At 41.4% G+C, this 23,765-nt stretch overlaps 1 protein-coding gene across 2 annotated transcripts in view; it reads right to left on the bottom strand.

Moving 5' to 3' along the window:
• Nucleotides 1–6,212: 6,212 nt before the first annotated feature.
• The window catches only part of LOC106094719 (band 7 protein AGAP004871), an 89,494-nt gene continuing 71,941 nt past the window's right edge, over nt 6,213–23,765 (bottom strand). For both annotated transcript variants that reach the window (XM_059360786.1, XM_059360787.1), the window contains 4 exons: nt 14,078–14,281; nt 8,347–8,402; nt 7,953–8,133; nt 6,213–7,816 (listed from right to left, as the gene is read on the bottom strand). In XM_059360786.1, coding sequence (XP_059216769.1) covers nt 7,571–7,816; nt 7,953–8,133; nt 8,347–8,402; nt 14,078–14,281 — 687 coding nt within the window. In that variant the 3' untranslated portion in view covers nt 6,213–7,570. The remainder of the gene's footprint in view (nt 7,817–7,952; nt 8,134–8,346; nt 8,403–14,077; nt 14,282–23,765) is intronic.

Consider the following 23,765-nt stretch of genomic DNA (forward strand, 5'->3'; position numbering starts at 1 on the left):
ACTTTATGGCTTATAAAATGTATATATCTAAACGTAATGTTACGCAAACATACTAAATTTAGCTATTTAACAGCACAAATTAAAACAAATATGGTATTGACAGACAACTATTTAAAGTTATTGTCATTAACTAATTACATTTACATTTTGTTATCTTAATCAAACAGTATATAGAAATTTGAATTGTAATGTTTAAAGAAAACAAAATAAAATCTATCTATCTATATCAGGTTATGAACCGATTTGAACCTTATTTGGCACAGTTGTTGAAAATCATAATTAAATTCGTCATACAAATTTTCACACAAATCGGATCGGAATTGCGCCCTCTTGAAGCTCCAGGAGTCAAGTCCCCAGATCGGTTTATATGACAACTATATCAGGTTATGAACCGATTTAAACTATACTTGGCACAGTTGTTGGATATCATAACAAAACACGTCGTGCAAAATTTCATTCCAATCGGATAAGAATTGCGCCAACTAGTGACTCAAGAGGTCAAGACCCAAGATCGGTTTATATGGCAGCTATATCAGGTTATGTACCGATTTGAACCTAACTTAGCACAATTGTTGGAAGTCATAGTGAAACACGTCGTGCAAAATTTCATTTCAATCGGATAAGACTTGTTCCCTCTAGAGGCTCAAGAAGTCAAGACCCAAGATCGGTTTATATGGCAGCTATATCAAAAAATGGACCGATATGGCCCACTTACAATCCCAACCGACCTACACTTATAAGAAGTATTTGTGCAGAATTTCAAGCGGCTAGCCTTACTCTTTCGAAAGTTAGCGTGCTTTCGACAGACAGGACGGACATGGCTAGATCGACATGAAATGTCATGACCATCAAGAATATATATACTTTATGGGGTCTCAGACGAATATTTCGAGTAGTTACAAACATAATGACGAAATTAGTATACCCCTATCCTATGGTTGAGTGTATAACATACTATTTTAGTTATTGTTATACCCTCTACCATGGGATAAGGGGAATACTTATTTCGTCATTCTGTATGTAACTCCTCGAAATATTCGTCTGCAAATGCAAATTTTGTCCATGAACATTCCACTAAGGAACCGGGGCAAACTTCTCACATATCAATGAGTGCAGTCTGATACAAGTTTAAGCTCAATGATAAGGGGACTCCCTTTTTTGTAACCGTGTCCAAATGGCGTGCCGCAGACGACACCTCTTTGGAGAGAAGATTTACGTGGCATAGTACCTCACAAATGTTGCCAGCTTTAGGAGAGGAAAACCACCGCGGAACATTTTTTCTGACGGTCTTGCCAGGATTCGAACCCAGGCGTTCAGCGTCATAGGCGGAAATGCTAACCTCTGCGCTGCGGTGGAATAAGACTTAAAAAAGTCAATATTTTCCTGATCGTCATGACATTTTAAGTCGATCTAGCCATGTCCGTCCGTCTGTCTGTCGAAAGCACGCTAACTTTCGAAGCTAGCCGCTTGAAATTTACACAAATACTTCTTATTAGAGTAGGGAGGTTCGGATAGTAAATGGGCCATATCGGTCCATGTTTTGATATAGCTGCCATATAAACCGATCTTGGATCTTAATATCTTGAGCTACTAGAGGGCTCAATTCCTATCCGATTTGGCAGAAATTTTGCGTGACATGTTTTGTTGTGACATCTAACGACTGTGCCAAGTATGGTTGAAATCGATCCATAACCTGATATAGCTGTCATATAAACCGATCAGAGGTCTTGACTTCTTGAGCCTCTAGAGGGCGCAATTATTATCCGATTTGGCTGAACTTTTGCATGATGTGTTTCGTTATGACTTCCAACAACTGTGTCAAGTATGGTTTAAATCGGTGAATAACCTGATATAGCTTCTATGTAAACCGACCTTAAATCTTGATTTCTTGAGCCTCTAGAGGGCGCAATTCTTATCCGATTCGGCTGAGATTTTTTTGTTATGACTTCCTAAAAATATGTCAAATATGGTTAAAATCGGTCAATAATTTGATACAGCTGCCATATAATCCCATCTGGGACCTTGACTTCTTAAGCGGCTAGAGGGTGCAATTCTTACCCGCAATTGGCTGAAATTTAGCATAACGTGTTTTGTTATGACTTCCAATAACTGTGCCAAGTTAAGTTCAAATCGGTTTATTACCTGATATAGCTAGCATATAAACCGATCTGGAATCTTGACTTCTTGAGCCTCTAGAGTGCTCAATTATTATCCGATTTAACTGAAATTTTTTACCGTTACTTCATAGAGCTCCAATAGCATAGCAGTTCCTCTCTATTGTTTGCTTAAAAAGAGATACCCGGAAAACAACTCGACAAATGCGATCCATGGTGGAGGGTATATAAGACTCGGCCCGTCCTAGCTTAGCACGCTTTTATTTGTTTTAATTTGAGAATACACCTCTATTATTATACCCACCACCATAGGATTGGGGTATACTAATCTAGTCATTCCGTTTTCAACACCTCGAAATGTTGATCTAAGACCCCATAAAGTATTTCTATCCTTGATCGTCCCGACATTTTGAGTCGATCTAGCCATGTCCGTCCTTCCGTCTGTCGAAATCACGGCAGCTATCGAACGCGTAAAGTTAGCGGCTTAAAATTTTTCACAGATACTAACTATTGATGTTGGTCCTTAAGCCCATATAAACCGATCTCCCGAGATGACTTCTTGAGCCCCTGTTATGACTTCCAAAAACAGTGCCATGTACGGTCCAAATCGGTTCATAACCTGATATAGCTCCCATATAAACCGATCTCCCGATTTGACTTCTTGAGCCCCTGGAAACCGCAATTTTTGTTCGATTTGGCTAAAATTTTGCACTTGGCGTTCTTTTGTAAGTTCCAACAACTGTGCCACTTACGGTACAAATCGGTCTGTAACCTGGTACAGCTTTCATATAAACCGATCACCCGATTTGACATCTTGAGCCTTTACAAGCCCCAATGTTTGTCCGATTCTGCTGAAACTTTGCACGAAGTGTTCAGTAATGACTTTCAATAACTGCACTAAGTAAAGTCCAAATCAGTCTATAACTTGGTATAGCTCCCATATATACCGATCTGGCGATTTCATTTCTGATTTTTGTCCGATTTGGCTGAAATTTTGCATGCGGTGTTCTGTTATGACTTCCAACAACTGTGCCAAGTACGGTCCAAATCAGTTTATAGCCTAATATATTTAGCCCCAATATCTCTTGATTATCCGGTTGTTCGCATTGTTCGGTTCCTAGAAACTTTAATCTTTGCTGCCTTGACAGAAGTTTGGTATGCAGAATAAAATAATGCCCTCCAACTAAATTTAGTTTGTATAAGTTAGGTTGAAAATAGGGTGCGGAAAAAAATGTTCCAACATCTCGTCATCTTCCCCGCATGCCCTACACATAGATAGCGTGTGTAGGGTTAGTAAAAATGTTTACTAGAATCCATGGTGGTGGGTTCCCAAATTCGGCCCGGCCGATTTTAGCACGCTTTTACTTGTATTCACTGTCTTGAATACATGGCACACGGAGAACGCACAACTGACAGCTTTCGATATTTTCCACACAGTTCTGATGGCCCATTGAAGTCCATTTCTGTACTTAGCAATACTCCCAAACTCCCAAAATTAGTTACCTCAGGACAGAATCGAATTACGGCCAGGAACGATTCTATGACAGCTTTCGATATTTTCCATAGTTCTGATTGTCCATTGAAGTCCATTTCTGCACTTAGCAATACTCCCAAACTCCCAAAATTAGTTACCTCAGGATAGAATCGAATTACGGCCAGGAACAATTCGATTTTGGAGTTTGGGAATTCAAAGCAAGCGCGGAAGGCTAGAAAATTTGTAGGGGCTGCCAAATCTTTGTTTGTGGTCCTATCTCAAATTTCAAAGAGATGCCTCTACCCGTTCTCACACGGCATATTTCCCAAAGTATGTGAGCATTGGCTCACTGCTTCTGAGGTGACAGATGGGGATGTTAGGCGGCTTAACTCACTTCTTTTGGAGCGTCTTGATGATAAGTGGAACACTAGATGGACGAACAGTGACAATGGCCGGGTGGCTTACAAATTTATTCGTGACGCGACTTTCGTACAAGACAGCCCGTACTTTTACTTCGCCCTAAGTTTGGGACATAGCTCTTTCAATGCAGTTTTGCATCAGAGGAACTTGTCTGCGACAGTGCGAGACCTGAGGACTGGATGCATGTAGTGACTCAATGTCGGTACTATGCAGGCATTAGAGAGTTAGGTGCGATGGGGATTAGCGAGGCGGTATGGGATTTTAGTAGGGCTCTTGAAGACGAGACGACTGTTGCAAAGCTGGCCACCTTTTCCCGGGAAGTGTTTATTAGAGACGGATAAGCCTCAGTGGAGGCATAAATACTCGCTAGTTATCCGTGGCGAGGTGTTACTGTACTAGCGCAGTAGAGTGATTTTTTGCTCTACATGACATGGCCTGGCACCTGTCTTGCCTATGTCGATGCTACGGTGTTTGCTCTTCGTTGTTTCCCGTTGACTTGGGGGTTGTGATCAGTCATCCGTGAGGGTGGCTGCGTTTATTGTTGAACCCCATGTTGGAGCTAATATGTGTGGCGTAGACCGTGAGGGATGCCGTGTCTTGTTTGTGTACATTGTCCTGTTGTATATTGTTTGGTGCATATTCTTATATGCTGGCTGTACATCGGTTTAGGGCGATTTCCATTTCCTAGGTGACCAGTCTTTTAAGGTTACGAAGTCCGAAAGGAGACATTAATCTGGTACAACGGGTATCAGGAGCCGCTGGAACTTCAGTTTCAGCCAGACTCCAGTTTCAGCCACGTTACTCCCAATGGGGAGTAACGTGGTGACTGTTGTTTTTTACCCAGATCGCGGGTAGAGCGCAAGCTCAGCATGGAGTTGCGTTTTCAACCGGGCGATGTGAACCGTAGACACAGGTTCAGAGAAAATGTTGTCTTGGCATAGGGGAATAATGAGGACCACGCGCACTAGGGCACTGGAGACTATTCTAGATATCCAACCCATTCACATGTAGATTAAGTGTGAGGCAGCCACTGCGGGTAAGAGACTTAAGGCGATGGGAGAATGGATTGAGGTTGGGAGCAGCTCATACCATCGCGGTATAATCGAGGCGACGATAGGAAACCTGAAAGGAAGGGAAGAGATTTCCGATCGGATACCTGAGATGACACTTGAGGTCGAGTGTGAGGTACTGTTGCCAGCGGCACAGTCTTGGACTGACGGAATTCTAGTATTGCCATCTGGAAGATCTAGACGACAGAGTGGGCCTGGGGGACTACATTGAAAACCCAAAGACTGAGATTTGTTTAACACTGCCTGACCATAATACGGTACTGCATAAGCGGAGCAATGAGGACCACGCCCCCTAGGGCACTAAAGACTATTTAAGATATCAGACCCACTAACATATATATTATGTGTGAGGCAGCTACTGCGGCTATGAGACTTAAGGCGATGGAAAAATGGATTGAGGATGGGAGAAGCTCATACCATCGCGGTATAATCGAGGCGACGATAAAAAAAACTGGAAGGAAGGGAAGAGGTTTCCGATCGCATATCCAAGGAATGAGATCTGTTTGAGACTGCCTTACCATATTACGATACTGCAGGCGGAGATTCGGACGAACATGGAATGCGTGAGGTGGCGTGGTTCTACCGTGAACATCTTTACGGACAGTAAAATGGCCGAAGGGCAGTAACCACCAGGGCGGTAAGGTCACAAACAGTCTTGCAGTGTAAAAAGAAAATTAACGCCTTCTCTGAGGATGGCACAAGCCGCATCGTTTGTGTGTCGGGCCATAGCGGAGTAAAGGGGAATGAAAGGGCAGATGATTTGGCGGTGAAGGCCAGAGGACTGCAATCGAAAAACTTGGTTAACCCGAAGCCTTTCGGGTCGACGCAGTCCGGGTTAAGGGCGTGGGCGACGAACACTCTATGCGAGACAGTCGGTAGGACGACGAAAATTCTATGGGGTGATCCGGATCGTGAAAGGACCAGGCTATTACTGAAAGGAAGTAAGAAGTAGGTCAGTATAGCTTTTGGTATCATAACGGGTCACGGTCAGGACTACGAGCTCACTTATGCAAAATCGATGAGGCAAGTGAAAGCTCGCGTAGGGCATGTGGGGAAGATGATGCGTCATTGAAGCATTTCCTATGTCATTGCCAGCCTTTCGCAATTAAAATTCACCGGTACTTAGGTGGTAACTTGTTGGTTTTTAGAGCGCACAAGAAGCCGATTTCTGGCTTAGCATGGGTCGGATTAATATCCGCACCCTCTTTTCAACTACAATTTTTAACCGATCTGCACAAAATTTGGCACGGATTGTTTTGTTACTTATCTAAAAATATATGCAAGTTTTCATCAAAATCGATTCAGATTTGGATTTAGCTCCCATATATATGTATCGCCCGATTTGCACTTGAATGGCCGTAGTAACTATATTTTTCAACCGATCTGCACAAAATTTGGCACAGATTGTTTTGTTACTCATCTTAACATATATGCGAAATTTCATTAAATTTGGCTCAGATTTGGATGTAGCTCCCATGTACATTTATTGCAGCATTTGCACTTATATGGCCATAGCAACAACAATTTTCAAACGATCTGTTCGAAAAAAGTGGGTTCAGATTAAAATATAGCTCTCATATACATATACCTATATTGCCCGTATTTATAATTGTGCTGCAGGTGTAGGGTATTATATAGTCTGTTTCACCCGACTTTGGGTTTTCCTTATTAGTTTTCTTTAAGTTTGGCCTAATCGGACCTTACAACTCTTCTCTCCTAACTTATTTCCGTTAAGATTACACATTAGGCGTTATGAGGTATCAAATGGTCGTTGACGCCCAACTATAATTCTTATGCATAATACATTTCACATTAGAATTTAATTAACATTCCCAAGTGCTGTACTCTGCCCAATTACCATTTCGTAAATTCTAATTTTCCATTTAATTTATTGTTGTCCCATCGATTCGTCCCAATATTTTGTATGGCTTTGTTTGAGTTTTTCGTGTTTTTTTTTTTTTCAATAATAATTAGAGTTGAATTGATAGTTAACAAGTTTGAGTTGGATAAACTATTAAAACTACAAATAAATTTTTGTTTTAGAGAGTAGGTTGGTAGTGACACAGTTTTGGTGTGTGCGTGGCATGCCAAATATTATTCAAAAACTTGTTCGTTGTCTTCTGTGGTGATACGTCGTAGCGGAACTGAATTAACTAGGATTAGTTGGCTTGTTAGGGGGTTGAATAGATTCGTTGATTGGTTTTTGACTGAACTACTTTACAGGATTAACTTTAGGTCAAGTTTGAGTAGATAGACAGATAGATCAGAGTGAATTAGTCAAATGATATTTGAGTACTTAATTAACTGGAAAGCATTTCGATGTCTGATAACAGTAGGCAATGTTGTGGCAGCTGCTTGACTTTCTATCATTACAGGGTAAAATACAAAAAAAATGCCTTTGAGTGGGGTACCATCATAATGGTGATGGCAATGGCAAAGGCTTGGCATTCCCTTGAAATTTATCGTTAAACATTGCTCCTGAATTGAATGCTTTAGGCAGATTTCTCTAATGACTTGATGTCCTTGTTCCCATTGTTTGTGTTCGGTGATGGCTCCGCAGCGGTAGGGGTTGGGGTCGGTGTGGCCAGTGCCAATGACTTATTGTCCATGGCTGCCACAGCAGCTTCGGCCAGTTGCTGGGTGGCCGCATCTTTGGATTTGAGGAAATATGTTACCAAATCAATTGGCATGGGAAAAACAATTGTGGAATTCTTTTCCGCTGATATTTGGCTTAAAGTCTGCAAAGAAAAAGAAGAAAGCAAAGAAAAAAATATAATTTTAGTTACACTTACAAACTTGGCATATCCTTCAAAGGAGACTCTCTAGAGTAAAACATTTGTCTGGCAATTGGTTATCAATGGCAGAATTACCTACCTGTAGATATCTTAATTGTAAGGCGGCCGGTGAGGCTCCAATGACCTCCGAGGCTTCACGTAAGGCACGCGATGCCTTTTGCTCACCCTCTGCCGCTATGACTTTGGCTCTAGCCTCGCGTGCTGCTTCTGCTTCCGCAGCCATGGCTCTTTGTAATTGTACCGGAAGTCGTACATCCTTTCTGAAAGTGTGAAAATGAAATTTATTTTTATGCTTGTGGTGGATTTTTTTTTGGTTTTCTTTCAGTGTGGCTAAATGTTAATTGGTCCTCTTGTTTAGGTGTTTTGTGTCTATTTTATGAACAAAATTTAAATGAGATTTGAAATTTTTGTATTTGTGTGTGTGTGTGTGTTGAGGGAGCAATAATTCACATCCAACGGAAACGGATATTTACATTTCAACACGCTCCACTTTAATACCCCAAGCATCAGTCGCCTCATCCAGTGCAAGCTAAGAAAGAAAATGAGAAAAAGTTAATTTAGATTAAAAAGAAGTAAAGTCAGAATAAAGAAAATATGGAAAGGAAAAAGTCGAACGATGTTGACTTTATAATACACTACACCTACCCTATAATTATAAAGAGGGCGATATTAAAATATTGACTTGACTGTACTTTAATTGGCTATGACAGAACTTTTATCCCATTAGCCGAACATAGAATAGCGTTCCGAGTGCCTCGATCTTCTGCCCTTACTTTAAAATCTCTGACACCAAGTTTCGTGGTGTCTCCCACCACTTCATCTTTCCATTGGGCTTTTGGTCGTCCCGGTGTCAAAAGACTTTTTGCTGGAACTTCTACATCCATTCTGACAACATGACCTAACCAACACAACCGTTGTATTTTGATACGTGTAGGTTAAGTTAGATTGAAAAGAGGCTGCAGATTTTAATCCGCCCCATGCCACTATGGACATACACCTAAGCCAGTAATCGTTCTTCGGGAAATGTGTAGTCAATTGCCCCAAATATACCGGTCCTAAACTGAAGAATAAGTTACCTGTCACAGGACATATCCCACAGGGAATGAGAAGTTTCAATTGTCATAACTTAAGATTTTTAAAATTTAAAAATTTCGATTAATTATAGTTAAAAATTTCTTATCCGTTAAAGATATTAGCTAACTAATGTTATCTCCCGTAAAAGTACTTGCTATGTATACTCATCCTTTTCGAACTCTCCAGGACCTATCCTAGAATGGTGGCAATTCGTTAACTCGAGCGACAAACCGTTATAAAAGTGATAGGTTTTTTCCATGTAAGGGGACCAGAACTGGGACCGGTCCCTATCACCAGAGGATCTTTCCCGTGGCAGGTTTGGTACCTGTTCTACTTTCCATAGCGCGGCTTGTTGTGCGCTCTAAAAACTAAAAAGTAACCTCGAAAAAGGAAATTTTATATGAGAAAATCCTTGCCACTTACAAAATCTTGAATTGTTTTCCATACCACTCCTCAAAGTTGGTTCATGTTTCATAACGTGTCCCCACCTATGTACCGGTGTCTATTAGCCGGGCAATGACAAAGGAAATGCTCCATCGCCTTACCATCTTCCTCACATGCCTAACACATGCTATCACTAGTGAGCTCGTAGTCCCATGTGTCCCTTGATGATACCGAAAGCTATAAAGACCTCATTGTTACTTCCTTTCAGTAATAGCCTCGTCCTCTCATGATTCGGATCACCCCATAGGGTTTTCGCCGTCCTACCGACTGTTTCGCTTTTCCACAGTATTACATGCGCGTTTGTCGCCCACGCCCTTTAATCGGACTGCGTCGACCCCAAAGGCTTCGAGTTTAACAAGTTCATTCTCTGGCCTTCACTGCCAAATTTTCTGCACTTTCATTTTTCCTTACTTCGTTATGGCCCGGCACCCAAACGGTGCGAATTGTTCCATTATCAGAGAAGGCGTTAACCTCCTTCTTACACTGCTAAACTCTTCGTGACCTTACCCTCCTGGTTGTTATTGCACTTATGACCATTTTACTGTCCGTAAAGATGTTCACACTGTCCTCGGGTTAATATCACACCACCTCACGCATAAGGAATGCGCCAGATCTCCGCCTGGAGGACCGTATTTTGGTCAGGCAGTCTAAAATATAAATCTCAGGTCCACTCTGTCCTCTAGCTTTGATCCATCCGTGTAACATGACCTTCGAGACGGCAATACTAGGGTTCCGTCAGTCCAAGACTGCGCAGCTGGCAGCAGTGTCTCACACTCGACCTCAAGTATTGCCTCAGGTATCCATTCAGAAAACTTTTCCATTCCTTCCAGGTTTCCTATCGTCACCGCGATGGTATGAGCTGCTTCCATCCTCAATCCATTCTTCCATCGCCTTAAGTCTCCTATCCTCCACGACCAACTCTTGGTTTTGCTTGCTCAAGACTTCCATCATGCATTCCGTCGCGATTTCGGTGCCCACATTCTTGCTGAGGACCATCGTCTTTGTGAGCTGTGGGATGTCCATCATTCTAACAAGGTCAAGCTTTGCGCCCCAGGGAGTGCGGATATTTCCAATGATCCTTTTGACGGTAGCAATACATTCCGTTGACGCAAAGCGCGGCATTAAGATGTCCCCTCCATACTCACAGCTCATAATTCGTATGAATGGACCACCTTCAGAGTTCAATAAATGTGCGATAACCCTATCGTTTACCAAATGACTCACCTGGGATCGACGATCTGGTGGAATCCTAGCGGATGCACAACCGATATCGATGACTGCATTAGTCTTCTCATCTCTGTTGTGCTTCCTTGCCACTGCGGCTTAAGAAGGCGGCTCTTTGCCTTTTTCAACAACCATCCTCCCCTTCTGTGATGGCTGTGGCATCCTTTTGGAAATCACAGTGCTCCATGATGAACCAAGGCCCGTGCGCGCTTCCTTCGTTGCTGTTCCGACTTTGTCTCCCTCCACAGGACATTGTCTGGTCTCCGTTGCGGAAGGGCTGGCTTGGTTTTCCCAGAGTACTTGAACGAGGGGAGGCATTTTTCTTCTTCAGCTTTTTGCAATGTTTTGCTCTTCGGGACATCTGATTTTCTTTCCAGCTTCCGTAGAAGTGCTTGGAATGTCAGTTCTATCCCTTGCAGCATTCCGCACTCTCGCCCGATTGCGCTCCTCTGTCTCCTTAGTCGTGTCCCGTATCGCTTACCCGGTCTGCTTGCGAGCTTAACAAAGCCATCACTCACTACTGACGTTATCCCTCTGCCCTTATCTCTCGATTCGGCTGCGATGACTGTCGAGAGGTGGCCTTGTTTCTAAAATGCCCACAACGTAGCATCTGTTTGCTAGTAATATTCTTTACTTGGTGTCGTTGGTTTCGGTAACATCGGTGCCGAAGTAGATACAGTTGGTTACTATCTCAAAGTTATGGTTCCCAACTTTCTGCATTTTCTTCATCTGTGTTTCAGCAAGTGTCCTGCAGAGTCTTATTAATTTTGCAGGGATACCAAATTCAGACATGGCTTGAAATACCTTTGAACGTTCAGTACTATCGAATGCGGCTTTGTAGTCAACAAAGGCTTGCCAGGTGTTGATTTTTCCTTCTCTGATCTTTTCCAGAATTTGGTGGATTTACCAGGTCTTAAGCGCATTGATAGGGTCCAATTATCTCATTGAATGTAGGTTTTAATCTTTCACACAGTACGCTCGAGAGTATCTTGTAAGCGATAGGGAGGAGATTATTCCTCTGTAGTTGACACATTTCGTCTTGTCTGGAACTATACTCTTAAATACCTTAAATTTGATACCCATATTGTCCCAATAGGTAAACATGTCCGTTTAAGTGGGCTCTGAGGTGGGGCGTCCCCCGAGATTATTGGAACCCAAAAGGGTTAGGGTGCTTACGAAATTTCGCTTAAATCGATGGACCCATCTCCGAGATACGGCGGTTTTGAAATTTTTAGTTAGGAGAAGGGTCAGCCCCCTAAATAAAAAAATGAATAAATTCTTGCACAGTTTATTTTTTGTCCATAGGTAGGTTAGCCCCCGTATAGACCAATCTGCGGAGTTAATGTCTTACGTCATTAAAGGCACATTCATTATCCGATTTCGCTGAAACTTAGGACGATGAGTTGTGTTAGGCCACCCGATATCCTTCTTCAATTTAACCCAGATCGGTCTAGATTTGGATATTGCTGCCATGTAGACCAATCTCTCGATTTAAGGTCTTGGGCCCCTAAAAGGGGCATTAATTATCCGTTTGAGTTGCGGTAGGCCTCTCGACATTCATACCGGGTATGGTTGGGATCGGACTTTATTTCGATATAACTGCCATGTAGACCGATCTCTCAACTTAAGATCTTGAGCCCATAACAGGCTTATTTATTGTAAAATGTTGATGAAATTTGGTTGTATTAGGCACCTCGATATCCGTGTTTAATATGGCCCAAATTGGTCCAGATTTGGACGTAGCTGCTACATATACCGTTCTCTCAATTTAAGACCTTGGGACAATAAAATCACGCTTATGGCTCGATTTCTCTGAAATGTGACACAATGGGCTGCGTTAGGCTCTTTGGCATTCGTGTTCAATATCGTTATATATGTAACTGTCATATATATATATATATATATATATATATATATATGCCGATCTCCCGATTTAAGTTCTTAGGCCCATAAAATGTGCATTTTTTAACCGAGGAAATTGGTACAATGAGTTGTGTAAGACCCTAATCTATCCTTACTAAATATGATGGAGATCGGACTATATTTAGATATAGCTGCTATGGCTTCATAAATGATGCATTTTCGCAGTATTATAAAGAAAGGCGGTTAATATATATATTCAGGGTGGTGGGTATCCAAAGTTTGGCCTGGTCGAACTGAATGCCGTGTTGCCTGTTTCTATCAATGTGTAGAACCAATCAGCTCAGCAGAATAGCTACAAGGCAGTAGGAGCCCATGAGTTGACAGCTGAAATATTTAAGACCCAAGACACGCTAAAACCGCCAATGAAAAAACTCATCTACATATGTGGCTTGAATAACGCATACCCGATGATATCGACTACAGCATACTATATTCCTAACACAAGGAGACAAGAGAGTATGTGCTTATACCATGGCAGCCAGGTGTACATATCAGATTGGCCAGACAAAGTCTTTCGCCAGCAAGGGCTGCTGCCTCAATGTACAACACACTGCTACTATAACAACAGTATGTGGCAAGTAGAGTCAGTCCCTTTCCTATCCTTTACAAGCCAGTACACTCTGTAAGTACTGGCTTGTACTGTCCAGAGTACTGTGCGTAAGATTAAAATCTTAAGTCAACGCTATAATTGGGCCTTATCAAAGCAGGTTTAATCCTGATAGGTTTGGGTTGCCCAGGTAGCTTTGAGTCCAGTATTGGCGCTTTATGACACCCTAACTAAAAGGATATTTAAGAAATACAGAACAAGTTTGAATTCCCAGATCAGACCTTGGACTCAAACTTGTTCATGTATCTCAGGTGACCTTCTGGAGATATGTGAACGTATCCCGTCTTCCCAAGATGGAAAGCCTTTGCACCTATAGGCCCGCACATAAACAAAGCAAATGTTTAATAGTCTCCTATTAATACTCGTCAAGATAGCTTCTCTATATCAGATATTCTCTCCATATGGTCTATCGCAAAAATTCTTCCAAATTTATCTACACATGTCCAAAGTTTGTTTTGCACTTTGCTATTTATTTATTTAGCAAATCTCTTAATTAGTTATTTTCACTATCATAAAATTGCCCAGAAAATGCAAATTTCACTCATCCTTGCCACACTTGAATTGGGATCAACAATCGTGACAGCTGCAAGTCGAAAGTTTAACAACGAAACAAGCATGAGTGACTTGCATACTTTTGCATAACCTGCTTCAAGAGACTTTTCATCCTCTCTGTTTGTCTAGCAGCAATAATGGAAGCTGAAAGTATTATCCGCCTCGCGAATCCGCCTTACATTTATTGCTTATGCATGGCAACAAAACAAAAACATTTAATCGCTATAAAAAATGCATAAAGCTCTTCAAGAAATTGTTTCTGCTGTGCTTGCAGAAATTGCTTTTAACGACAAAATCAAAAAATGACGCCAACAACAAAAAAATAAACATAAATGTGGATATATATGGGCCACACTCCAGTCATCCTCTCAATCCCTTACCTGCATTGTACCGGATATTGTCATACGCTCGCTAAGGATCTCATGCAAATGCCGGGTGCCCATGGTATTCCTCAGGGTTGTCTGTGCCAGCAAACGCGTCGAGTGATGTGCATTTTCAACATTCGCTATGGAGACGGTGGCATTTGAGACGCGATAATAGACAACGGCATCCACCGAAACTGTAACACTGTCTTTGGTGAGGACCTGCAGGTTAATATGAAAGGGGAGAGAGTGAAAAATGAAGATAGATAAGGCAAAGGTTTAAAGAAGTTGAGTCATAGAGAACAAGAAAAGAATTAAATGAATAAAATCCATTGCAATTGTCTGCAAGAGTGAAATGAAAGATTGAAAAACTTCCTTAAACACAGAGCAAACAAGTAACAACAACGTGTATTGCCAGTGAAATCTGGCAATACATCCGCCTTTTATGGGATTAAGATCGTAAATTGGAAGTAGGTCTATATGACAGCTAAATGTAGTCTGATCTGAATCATATTTTAGTCGGATGATGGGAGGCTTATAACAATTCACTGTGTCAAATCCAGTGAAATTGTATAATAAATGCGTCTTTAACGGGACTTATATCTTAATATCGTCCAATCTGAACCATATTTTGGGTCGAACGTTGGGAGGCTTAAAGCAACTCACCATTTCAAATTTCAGCAAAATCGGGTTATAAATGCATATTCTGTGGGTTTCAGACCCTAAATAGGTAGATCGGTCTATATGTCAGCAATATCAAAATGCAGTGCGATTTGAACCATATTTAGGTCACATGTTGGGAGTCTCAAAACAACTTATTGTTTCAAATTTCAGCGTATATCCAAACAAAAAATGTCCGATTTGGCCCGTTCACCCGCCTGCAGCAAACAGAAATGGTTAGGTTAGGTTAGGTTTAAGTGGCAGTCTGCCATCAGAATCACTTGTACGATGTCGTCCATTGTGATACCACAGAAACAGAAGAAGGAAAATGCCTTCTAGTTCCTACCGTTGAACCATCCAGATCGCTCTAAAAAGCCAAATAACTTGCGAATATTTACATCCGCTAATTCAGACAGGTTCTCAAAGAAATGAGACCCTAAAGTGAAACTCCTTCTGACTGCCAGTGACTCTTCTGACTCTTCTTTGATGTCCTCACAGCTTCTAGCTAGCAACCTTTAGTCTGTCAGCATGTTTTCGGATTAGACAGTGACCTATTATGACGGACACAATGACTAAGACGTCTGTTATAGCCAGTGGCAGCAAAGCGGTAGACCTCTTCAAGTTTAGATGAGGCCACTTAGTTTTGGAAAGCTTAGCATCTTCCTGAAAACTTAGCTTACATGTCGCTAGAGGCATACCCACAGATTCCAATATTCCTGGAATGTGAAAGGTAGTTTCTAGTCTAGCAAGCTCGTCCATTTAACGACTCCTTGGGTTATCCCAGCACCCAGATCAGGTGAATTTTGAACTGTTCAGCCATCTCATTGAGAGATCTGCGACAGTCGAGGGCAGTTTTTGTGTTCAGAAATACGTTCTCAAGGGATTTAATGGCTGCCTGGCTGTCTGAGAAGATATTTATGCCAATCTTCGTAATGACATTATATCTTAGCCATTCCACTACTTCCTTAATTGCAAGGATCTCTGCTTGATACACACTGCAGTGGTCGGGTAATCTTTTCGATATGACCAGTTCTAGATCTTATAGTACACCCCAAAGCCCACCTGTTAGTCAAGTTTGTAACCATCTATATAGAAGTCTATGTAACTTCTATAACCAGGGATATCGTAATGCGAATTGCTTATATCAGGAATAGTGGTACAGTACTTTTTATCAAAAAGCGGCTCAGGTAGGGTATAATCCACACTGCCTGGTACATCGGACATTGTATCAAGGATAACACAGTGTCCGTAGCCGCTACATGACCAAGGAGAAAGCTCCCATAACCTCACAACAGTGGTCGCTACAATTTGTCTAGACACAATCTCCAGAGGCATAAGATGTAGCATTAAATTCAATGCATCAGATGGTGTCGTCCTCAGTGCGGCTGTGCATCGCAGCATGGATGCGGTTGAATATTGGACAGTAGGTGGACTTTTGAAGCGCCATCCACCAGACCAGAACACCATATAGCATTCTAGGTCTGACAACTGCAGTATATACCCAGTGCATGACGTGTAGTCTAAACTCCCAACTTTTGCCAATGGGTCTCTAGCAGTTGAATAGGGCAAGAGTTGTCTTTCTTGCCCTTTCCAAAATATTGGATTTGAAGTTCAATTTCCGGTCCAGCAAAACACTCAGGTATCGGAGTCACTGAGATATGCACCGCAGGCAGGTCTGGAGGCGATGCTGTATATGCAACCCATTGAGGCCTATTCTGGGAAATGAGCCGCCAAGGTCGCGCTTAGGCTGAGGGAGCTCGGCTTGTTGAAGGAGAACAGATGCAGCCACAGTTCCATCCTGGATGCTATTGATGTGGAAAGTAATCTGAGGATGATTTTCCCGGGAGGAATGAATGGAGGGCTAATGCTGTGAATGAGACCTTGATCTTCACTTATGGCTCCAAGATGGAGTCAGGGAATGGATTGGAGGTCTACTCCGACGCACTCATCAACGAGTGTATGATCTTTCCGGCAGAGGTATGTGCCGTTACAGTAGCCGCAAGAGAAATTCTGCTAAGGGACCTACCGCCTTCAAACTTCAGGATTTATGTGGACAGTGTGGCAGCGCTGAAGGCCTTGGGTCGAGGACTGTGAGGGCCAGGTGTGTGGCAGATTGTTTGGAGTCCCTGGATAGGCTCCGGGTCCACGATGTGACGCTAATATGGACCCTCGGACATGAAGGGATTTCGGGGAACGAAGTGGTGGACGAATGCGCCAATAGGGATTCGGTCAAACCAGTCACAGGTTTTGCTTGCGTGCCATTTGTCGAACGACTGAACATATTGTAGTACAAAAAGTGGCTGATGGGACTCAGCGGATGATTGCCATACTGCCAAAGCGCTCTGGACTGTCATCGGCAGGAGGAGGATGAAGGAGTTACTGAGAGGTCGCTAGACACATTGACAGGGTCATAACCATTAGTCGCATGGCGGCGCGCATGAGAATACCGCATTTGAGTCCCATATTGTCGTGATTGGTCTAAATATATGTTTGGTAGGTTTTAGGGTGGGTCGGCCCCCCTAGGTACCTCATCCGAAATTTGGATACCAAATTTTTATTTTTAGGGTACTATATGAGAGCACACAAAATTTCGCTTAAATCGCACCACCCATCTCCGAGATCTGGCGTTTCTGAAAGTTAGGATAAGGGGGAGGGTCCGCCCCTCTTTCAGATATCAAAAAATGTAGTACCCTATTTTCACCACGGGATCATTATGCACCATCTTTGAAAATTTCAAGAAAATCGGTTCAGCCGTTTCTGAGTCTATAAGGAACACACAAACATACAAACAAACAAACAAATAAACTTACAAACAAACACAATATGATTTTTATACCCTCCACCATAGGATGGGGGGTATACTAATTTCATCATTCTGTTTGTAACTATTCGAAATATTCGTCTGAGACCCTATAAAGCATATACATTCTTGATCGTCACGACATTTTATGTCGATCTAGCCATGTCCGTCTATCCGTCCGTCCGTCTGTCTGTCGAAAGCACGCTAACTTCGGAAGGAATAAAGCTAGCCGCTTGAAATTTTGCACAAATACTTCTCATTAGTGTAGGTCGGTTGGTATTGTAAATGGGCCATATCGGTCCATGTTTTGATATAGCTGCCATATAAACCGATCTTGGGTCTTGACGTCTTGAGCCTCTAGAGTGCGTAATTCTTATCCGATTGAAATGAAATTTTGCACGTGGTATTTTGTTATGATATCCAATAGCTGTGCCAAGTATAGTTCAAATCGGTTCATAACCTGATATAGCTGTCATATAAACCGATCTTGGGTCTTGACTTCTTGAGCCTCTAGAGTGCGCAATTCTTATCCGATTGGAATGAAATTTTGCACCAAGTATTTCGTTATGACATTCAACAACTGTGACAAGTATGGTTCAAATCGGTTCATAACCTGATATAGCTGTTATATAAACCGGTCTGGGGACTTGACTTCTTGAGCTTCTAGAGGGCGCAATTCCTATCCGATTTGGCTGAAATTTTGCAAGACGTATTTTATTCTTACTTTTAACAACTGTGTCAAATAAGGTTCAAATCGGTTCATAACCTGATATAGCTGCCATATAAACAGATCTGGGATCTTGACTTCTTGAGCCTGTAGAGGTCGTAATTATTATTCGATTTGCCTGAAATTTTGTACGACGGAAAATTGGTCCCGAAAGTAAGTATCAATTCTTGCTCTGCCCCCCAATACCTATAATTTAAGCTCCACATTGATATGGTCGGTATATATGCCCGATTTAGGGGTGTTTAGAGGATTGGGGTGGTCCCCAAACACTAAGCCCGGAAAATATATCAGCAACGTGCTCTATTCTCATATATTCGAACCACATATTGCCATTGGCCTCAAAATTGGATATCAAAATCGTTCTCTAATCTCATTTAAACTCCCTATTGCAAAAGCCAGCAAATATGTCTTATATATAAAAATCAATTTGTGTTTGTTTGTTTGTTTGTTTGTTTGTTTGTTTGTTTGTTTGTTTGTTTGTTTGTTTGTTTGTTTGTTTGTTTGTTTGTTTGTTTGTTTGTTTGTTTGTTTGTTTGTTTGTTTGTTTGTTTGTTTGTTTGTTTGTTTGTTTGTTTGTTTGTTTGTTTGTTTGTTTGTTTGTTTGTTTGTTTGTTTGTTTGTTTGTTTGTTTGTTTGTTTGTTTGTTTGTTTGTTTGTTTGTTTGTTTGTTTGTTTGTATGTTTGTATGTCCTAAATCGGACATATTTACCGATCATGGCAATATGGGACTCAAATGAAAGGTATTTGCGAAAAACACCCCCCAAACAGGACTTATTTACTGACCATGGGAATATGGGGCTTAATTAAAAGGAATTTGGGTGTAGAATTAGAATCTGATACCCAAATATGGGAACAAGTGTTTGAGGGCCGCCTCTCCCCAACAACATCCCCCAAAGGGGACAAATTTACGACCATAGCCATATGGGGCTCAAATGAAAGGTCCTTGGGAGTAAAGCACGAATTTGATATCAATATTCGGGAAAACTGTCTATGGGGCCACCCCACGCCCACAACACCACCCAAATAGTATATATTTGCTGACTTTTGCAATATGAGGCTCAAATAAGAGGGTTTTTAGAGTGGAACACGAATCCGATGTATATCTTCAAGGCCAACAGAGTGGCTGCCCATCCCCCAAAACACCCCCCAAGCCGGTCATGTTTGCCGACTATGGAAGTATGGGGTCCAAATTAAAGGTATTTGGGAGTAGACCATGTATCTGATATCAACATTAGGTTACCAACTGTCTAGGGGACGTCCCACCACCATAACAACCACCAAATAGGACGTATTTGCTCACCAAGACAATTTGGGTCTCAAAGAGAGTGGAACTAAATATTTATAGTTTTTAGGGCCAATGCCCCAAACCGGCCATATTTACTGACTTTTGCAATAAGGAGTTTAAATGAGATTTGAAAACGAATTTGATATCCTATTTTGAGGCCAATGGCAATATGAGGTTCAAATAAGTGATATATAGATATATAAGATATATATTCCGGGCTCCAAAACACCCCTAAATCAGGCATATTTACCGACCATGACAATGTGGGCCTAAATGAAAAGTGTTGGGGGGTAGAGTAAGAATTGATACCCATCTTCGGAACCAATTTTCTGGGGGTCTACCCCTTTCCCAAAATACCCCAAAAACAGCAACTTTTGAGTGACCAACGCAATATGGGGCTCAAATTAAGGTTTTTGGGAGTAGAATACGAATTTGATATCCAAATGTAGGACCATGTATTTAGGGCATCACCCCTTTCCCAAAACAACCCTAAAGGGAAAAAATTTTTCGGCCATGCCAATATGTGGCTCAAATGAAACTTATTTGAGATTAGAAAACGAATTTGATATCCTATTTTGGGGCCATGTGTTTGGGGAACGCCTCATCCTGTAAACTCCTCTTAAGCCAATGGCAATATGGGGTTTAAATAAATGGTATTTAAGAGAAGAGCCCGATGCTGATATTTTTTCAGGGCCATGTCTCTGGGAGTGTATCTTACATCCAAACTTAAATTCGTAGACCAATAAAGGTCATATGGGATTCAGATAAAAGCACTTATATTGTTAAACTGTTAGTCAAGCGATATACTATTTTCGTAGCATTGTATTTCACTAAAAAATCTTTAATTGTCGAAAATAACTATTCCAAGGAAAATTTTGTTCCATATAAAGTAAAAGACGGCGCAGCGGAGAGGGCCCGGGTCAGCTAGTAAAATATAAAAACTGTAAGTATTTAGATCCACTCTCTTTAAGACCCAAAATGTTTTGGTGAGCAAACACGTCCTATTTGGGGGTTGTTATGGTGGTGTGACGTCCCCTAGACAGTTGGTCCCTAATTTTGCTATCAGATACCAAATACCTTTAATTTGAGCCCCATATTTCCATAGTCGGCAAACATGACCGGCTTGGGGGGTGTTTTAAGGGATGGGCGGCCACTCTATGAGTTGGCCTTGAAAATATATATCGGATTCGTGTTCTACTCTAAAAACCATCTTACGTTTCTGGGGGTGGACCCATCTACAAGTTTCTGGGGGTGGACCCCCAGAAACGTGTTCCACATTTGGATATTAGATTCGTATTTTACTCTCAAATATCTTTCGTTTGAGTCCCATATTGCCATGGTTGGTAAAAATGTCCGATTTAGGGAGGTTTTGGGGTGGTCCTCCTAACACTTGGTCCGACAATTGGACATCAGATACGTTTTCTGACCTTAAATACCTTTCATTTGAATCCCATAGTCGTGATAGGTATATATATATATATATATATATATTTGGTAGGTTTAGGGGTGGGGCGCCCCTCTAGGTACCCCATCGGAAATTTGGATACCAAATTTTTGTTTGTAGGTTACTATAAGAGAGCACACAAAATTTCGCTTAAATCGAACTACTCATCTCCGAGATCTGGCTTTTCCGAAAATTAGGGTAAGGGGGAGGGTCCGCGCCCTTTCAGATATCAAAAGATTTAGTACCCTATTTTCACCACGGAATCATTATGAACTATCTGTGAAAATTTCAAGAAAGTCGGTTCAGCCGTTTCTGAGTCTTTAAGGAACACACAAACAAACAAACCTACAACACAAATTGATTTTTATATATAAAATAACCTCTGGTCCACACATTCTTTCTTTTCTCTTTCTTTCTAGGGTATTACAATGGGCCAAACTGGCCTCCGAAAGAACTCACCTTTGGTGGGCAACCCTTTCAACCTAACGTTACCTAACATTGACTCAAAAAGGCTCAAACAGGCTTGACTCAAATGAAAGATGTTCGGGAATATATTACGAATATAGTTTGGAAGGAGTACTGGGCTATATAATTTGTTGATAACGGAAGAGGGCGAAACCTCCCCCTTACGCCAAAAAAAACTATCCGAACAAAAAATAGACCAATCGGGACAATATGGAACTCAAATAAAAGGTAGTCGGGAGTAGAGTACGAGGTTGCTATTACAAATTGATTCTAGGTACCTATGGGGCCGCCCCGACTCCAAAATCCACTCAAATAGACATATTGGGATTCAAGGAGTGGATTACGAATATAGTATTGAAAATTTAATTCAAACTATAGGGGGCCCCTCCACCGTCCAAACACCTCTCCAAATGGGAATATTTTTCAATGGGGTACAATAAAGGTATTTGGTAGTAGATAAACAAATTGTACTGAGGAGATATATATGGTAAAAAAATATACTTTCCGCATGGTATTAATGAAGGTGCAGTGGAGCGGGCCGCGCTTAGTTAGTTTTATATGTACCAATGGACCTGTCGGGTCACCCAGTGAACACATCTTTCATGGTGGGCTACCCATTCAACCTAAACCTACACCCCTTATCATTGCAGGTCATTGGAGATTCCAAACGGACCATATCGTTGGAGATTTGGATATAGCTACCATATAAAAATCGCCTTAGTTTCTTCATTGAAGGAATCAACTGGTGGCCATAGTCTTTTGATAACTCTGATGATTATGGCCTTCTCCAAATATTTTTTGTATAATTCTTCTTCTAGGGAAATTTTTCTTCTTATATGTTTTAAAGTTGCGATGATAGTCAATTAACAGGAAACAGACATTAGAAAACCAAACTTAAGTTAAATGACTAACAAAGAAATTTAACTTTCCAATACCGGGTTAATATATGACTTACGCCACACCCTTGTTATGCCATAAACATTTTTATGAATATAATTATTTATCTACAATTCGTTGATTTCGTGATATTATTGGCCTTCTCACAGAACATTTTCTTTCATTTATTGTCAGTGCAAGAATTAGCGAAAGAGAAAAAATACTTCACCATTTCTTATGTATTCGAACAATGTCCTCACAGCTGCTCACATGTCTTCCATGCTTAATGTTTTCCCTTTGCTCTTTTATTATCATAAAATTAAAACCATAAATCAAGCTGAATGTTCGGTAAAAAAAAAAATTATTTATATGACACAAATGCAGTAACACGCCACACATGGGAAGGCAGTTAAGAAAAGTTTAAGTATACGCCAGTTAACGTGAAATTTTGTACGCGGAATATTTTTTAGATAATATTCACATTAAGATGTAAGATTATATGAACAACAAAATTACTTCTGTGAAGGTTTAAAGTTCAAAATTGTGTCATTCATACAAGTAACATAAATGTTAAAAAGCCGATCTAGCAAAGAAACAAAAAAACAATTGGAGAAAGTTTTTCTATTTCTCACCACAATCTGGTATATACTCAATGCAATTTTGAACCTTAAATGTAGCTAACTTGAAAAAAAAAGATCTATATATGGAAAAAGTGTCCTGAACATTGTCTTTATTCGTTCAAAAGCAGCATCCATTGGACAGGCTGTATGGAAATCCCCACTCAGATTCGGAATGTCACTGAGATCTTGTCCACTTTCTTGTGTGCGGGACATAATATGCTGAGGTTCCAATCATCGGGCGAGCTGATGCATACACCTTATCAGCGTGTCGCCTCCGGTCTTTAATATTTCAGCAGGCAACCGATCGGCTCTTGCTGCCTTACTGCTACTGACTGTAATGTTGCTCTGTATGCCGCATTCTTGGCTTCAGTAGCTTTTTGGTGCTCCTGGTCGTACCCTTGGTTGCTTGCGGTAGGCTTTTGTTACGAAAGTACGGATGTAGCGGCTCTTTCCATGGAGTGGGCAATGGTTTGCCACTGCGCTGCTATACTATCGGGACAGGGAGTGCTTTCCTCAAGCAACTGAGTCAACCCAGTGAAATATGCCGTTGCCACCCATTGTATTTGCAGCTTTTCCATTTCCGTCCAGTTTCAGAACGTATCTCTCTTGCCACACTAAGACGTGTGCGTACTTTTGCTTGAACACGACAATGATCCGAATTGATATTCGCCCATCGGATCGATTGCACATCTAACACGCTGGTTGAATGCCTTCCATCTATAACAACATGATTTATTTGGTCTTTCGTGTTTTGATCGGGTGGCAACCATGTGGCCGTGCGAATCCTTCTATGCTGGAAACTGGTGCTGCTAACTAACATGTTCTTTGC

Source organism: Stomoxys calcitrans, chromosome 1, assembly GCF_963082655.1.
Source record: "Stomoxys calcitrans chromosome 1, idStoCalc2.1, whole genome shotgun sequence".
Classification (NCBI taxonomy): Eukaryota; Metazoa; Arthropoda; class Insecta; order Diptera; family Muscidae; genus Stomoxys; species Stomoxys calcitrans.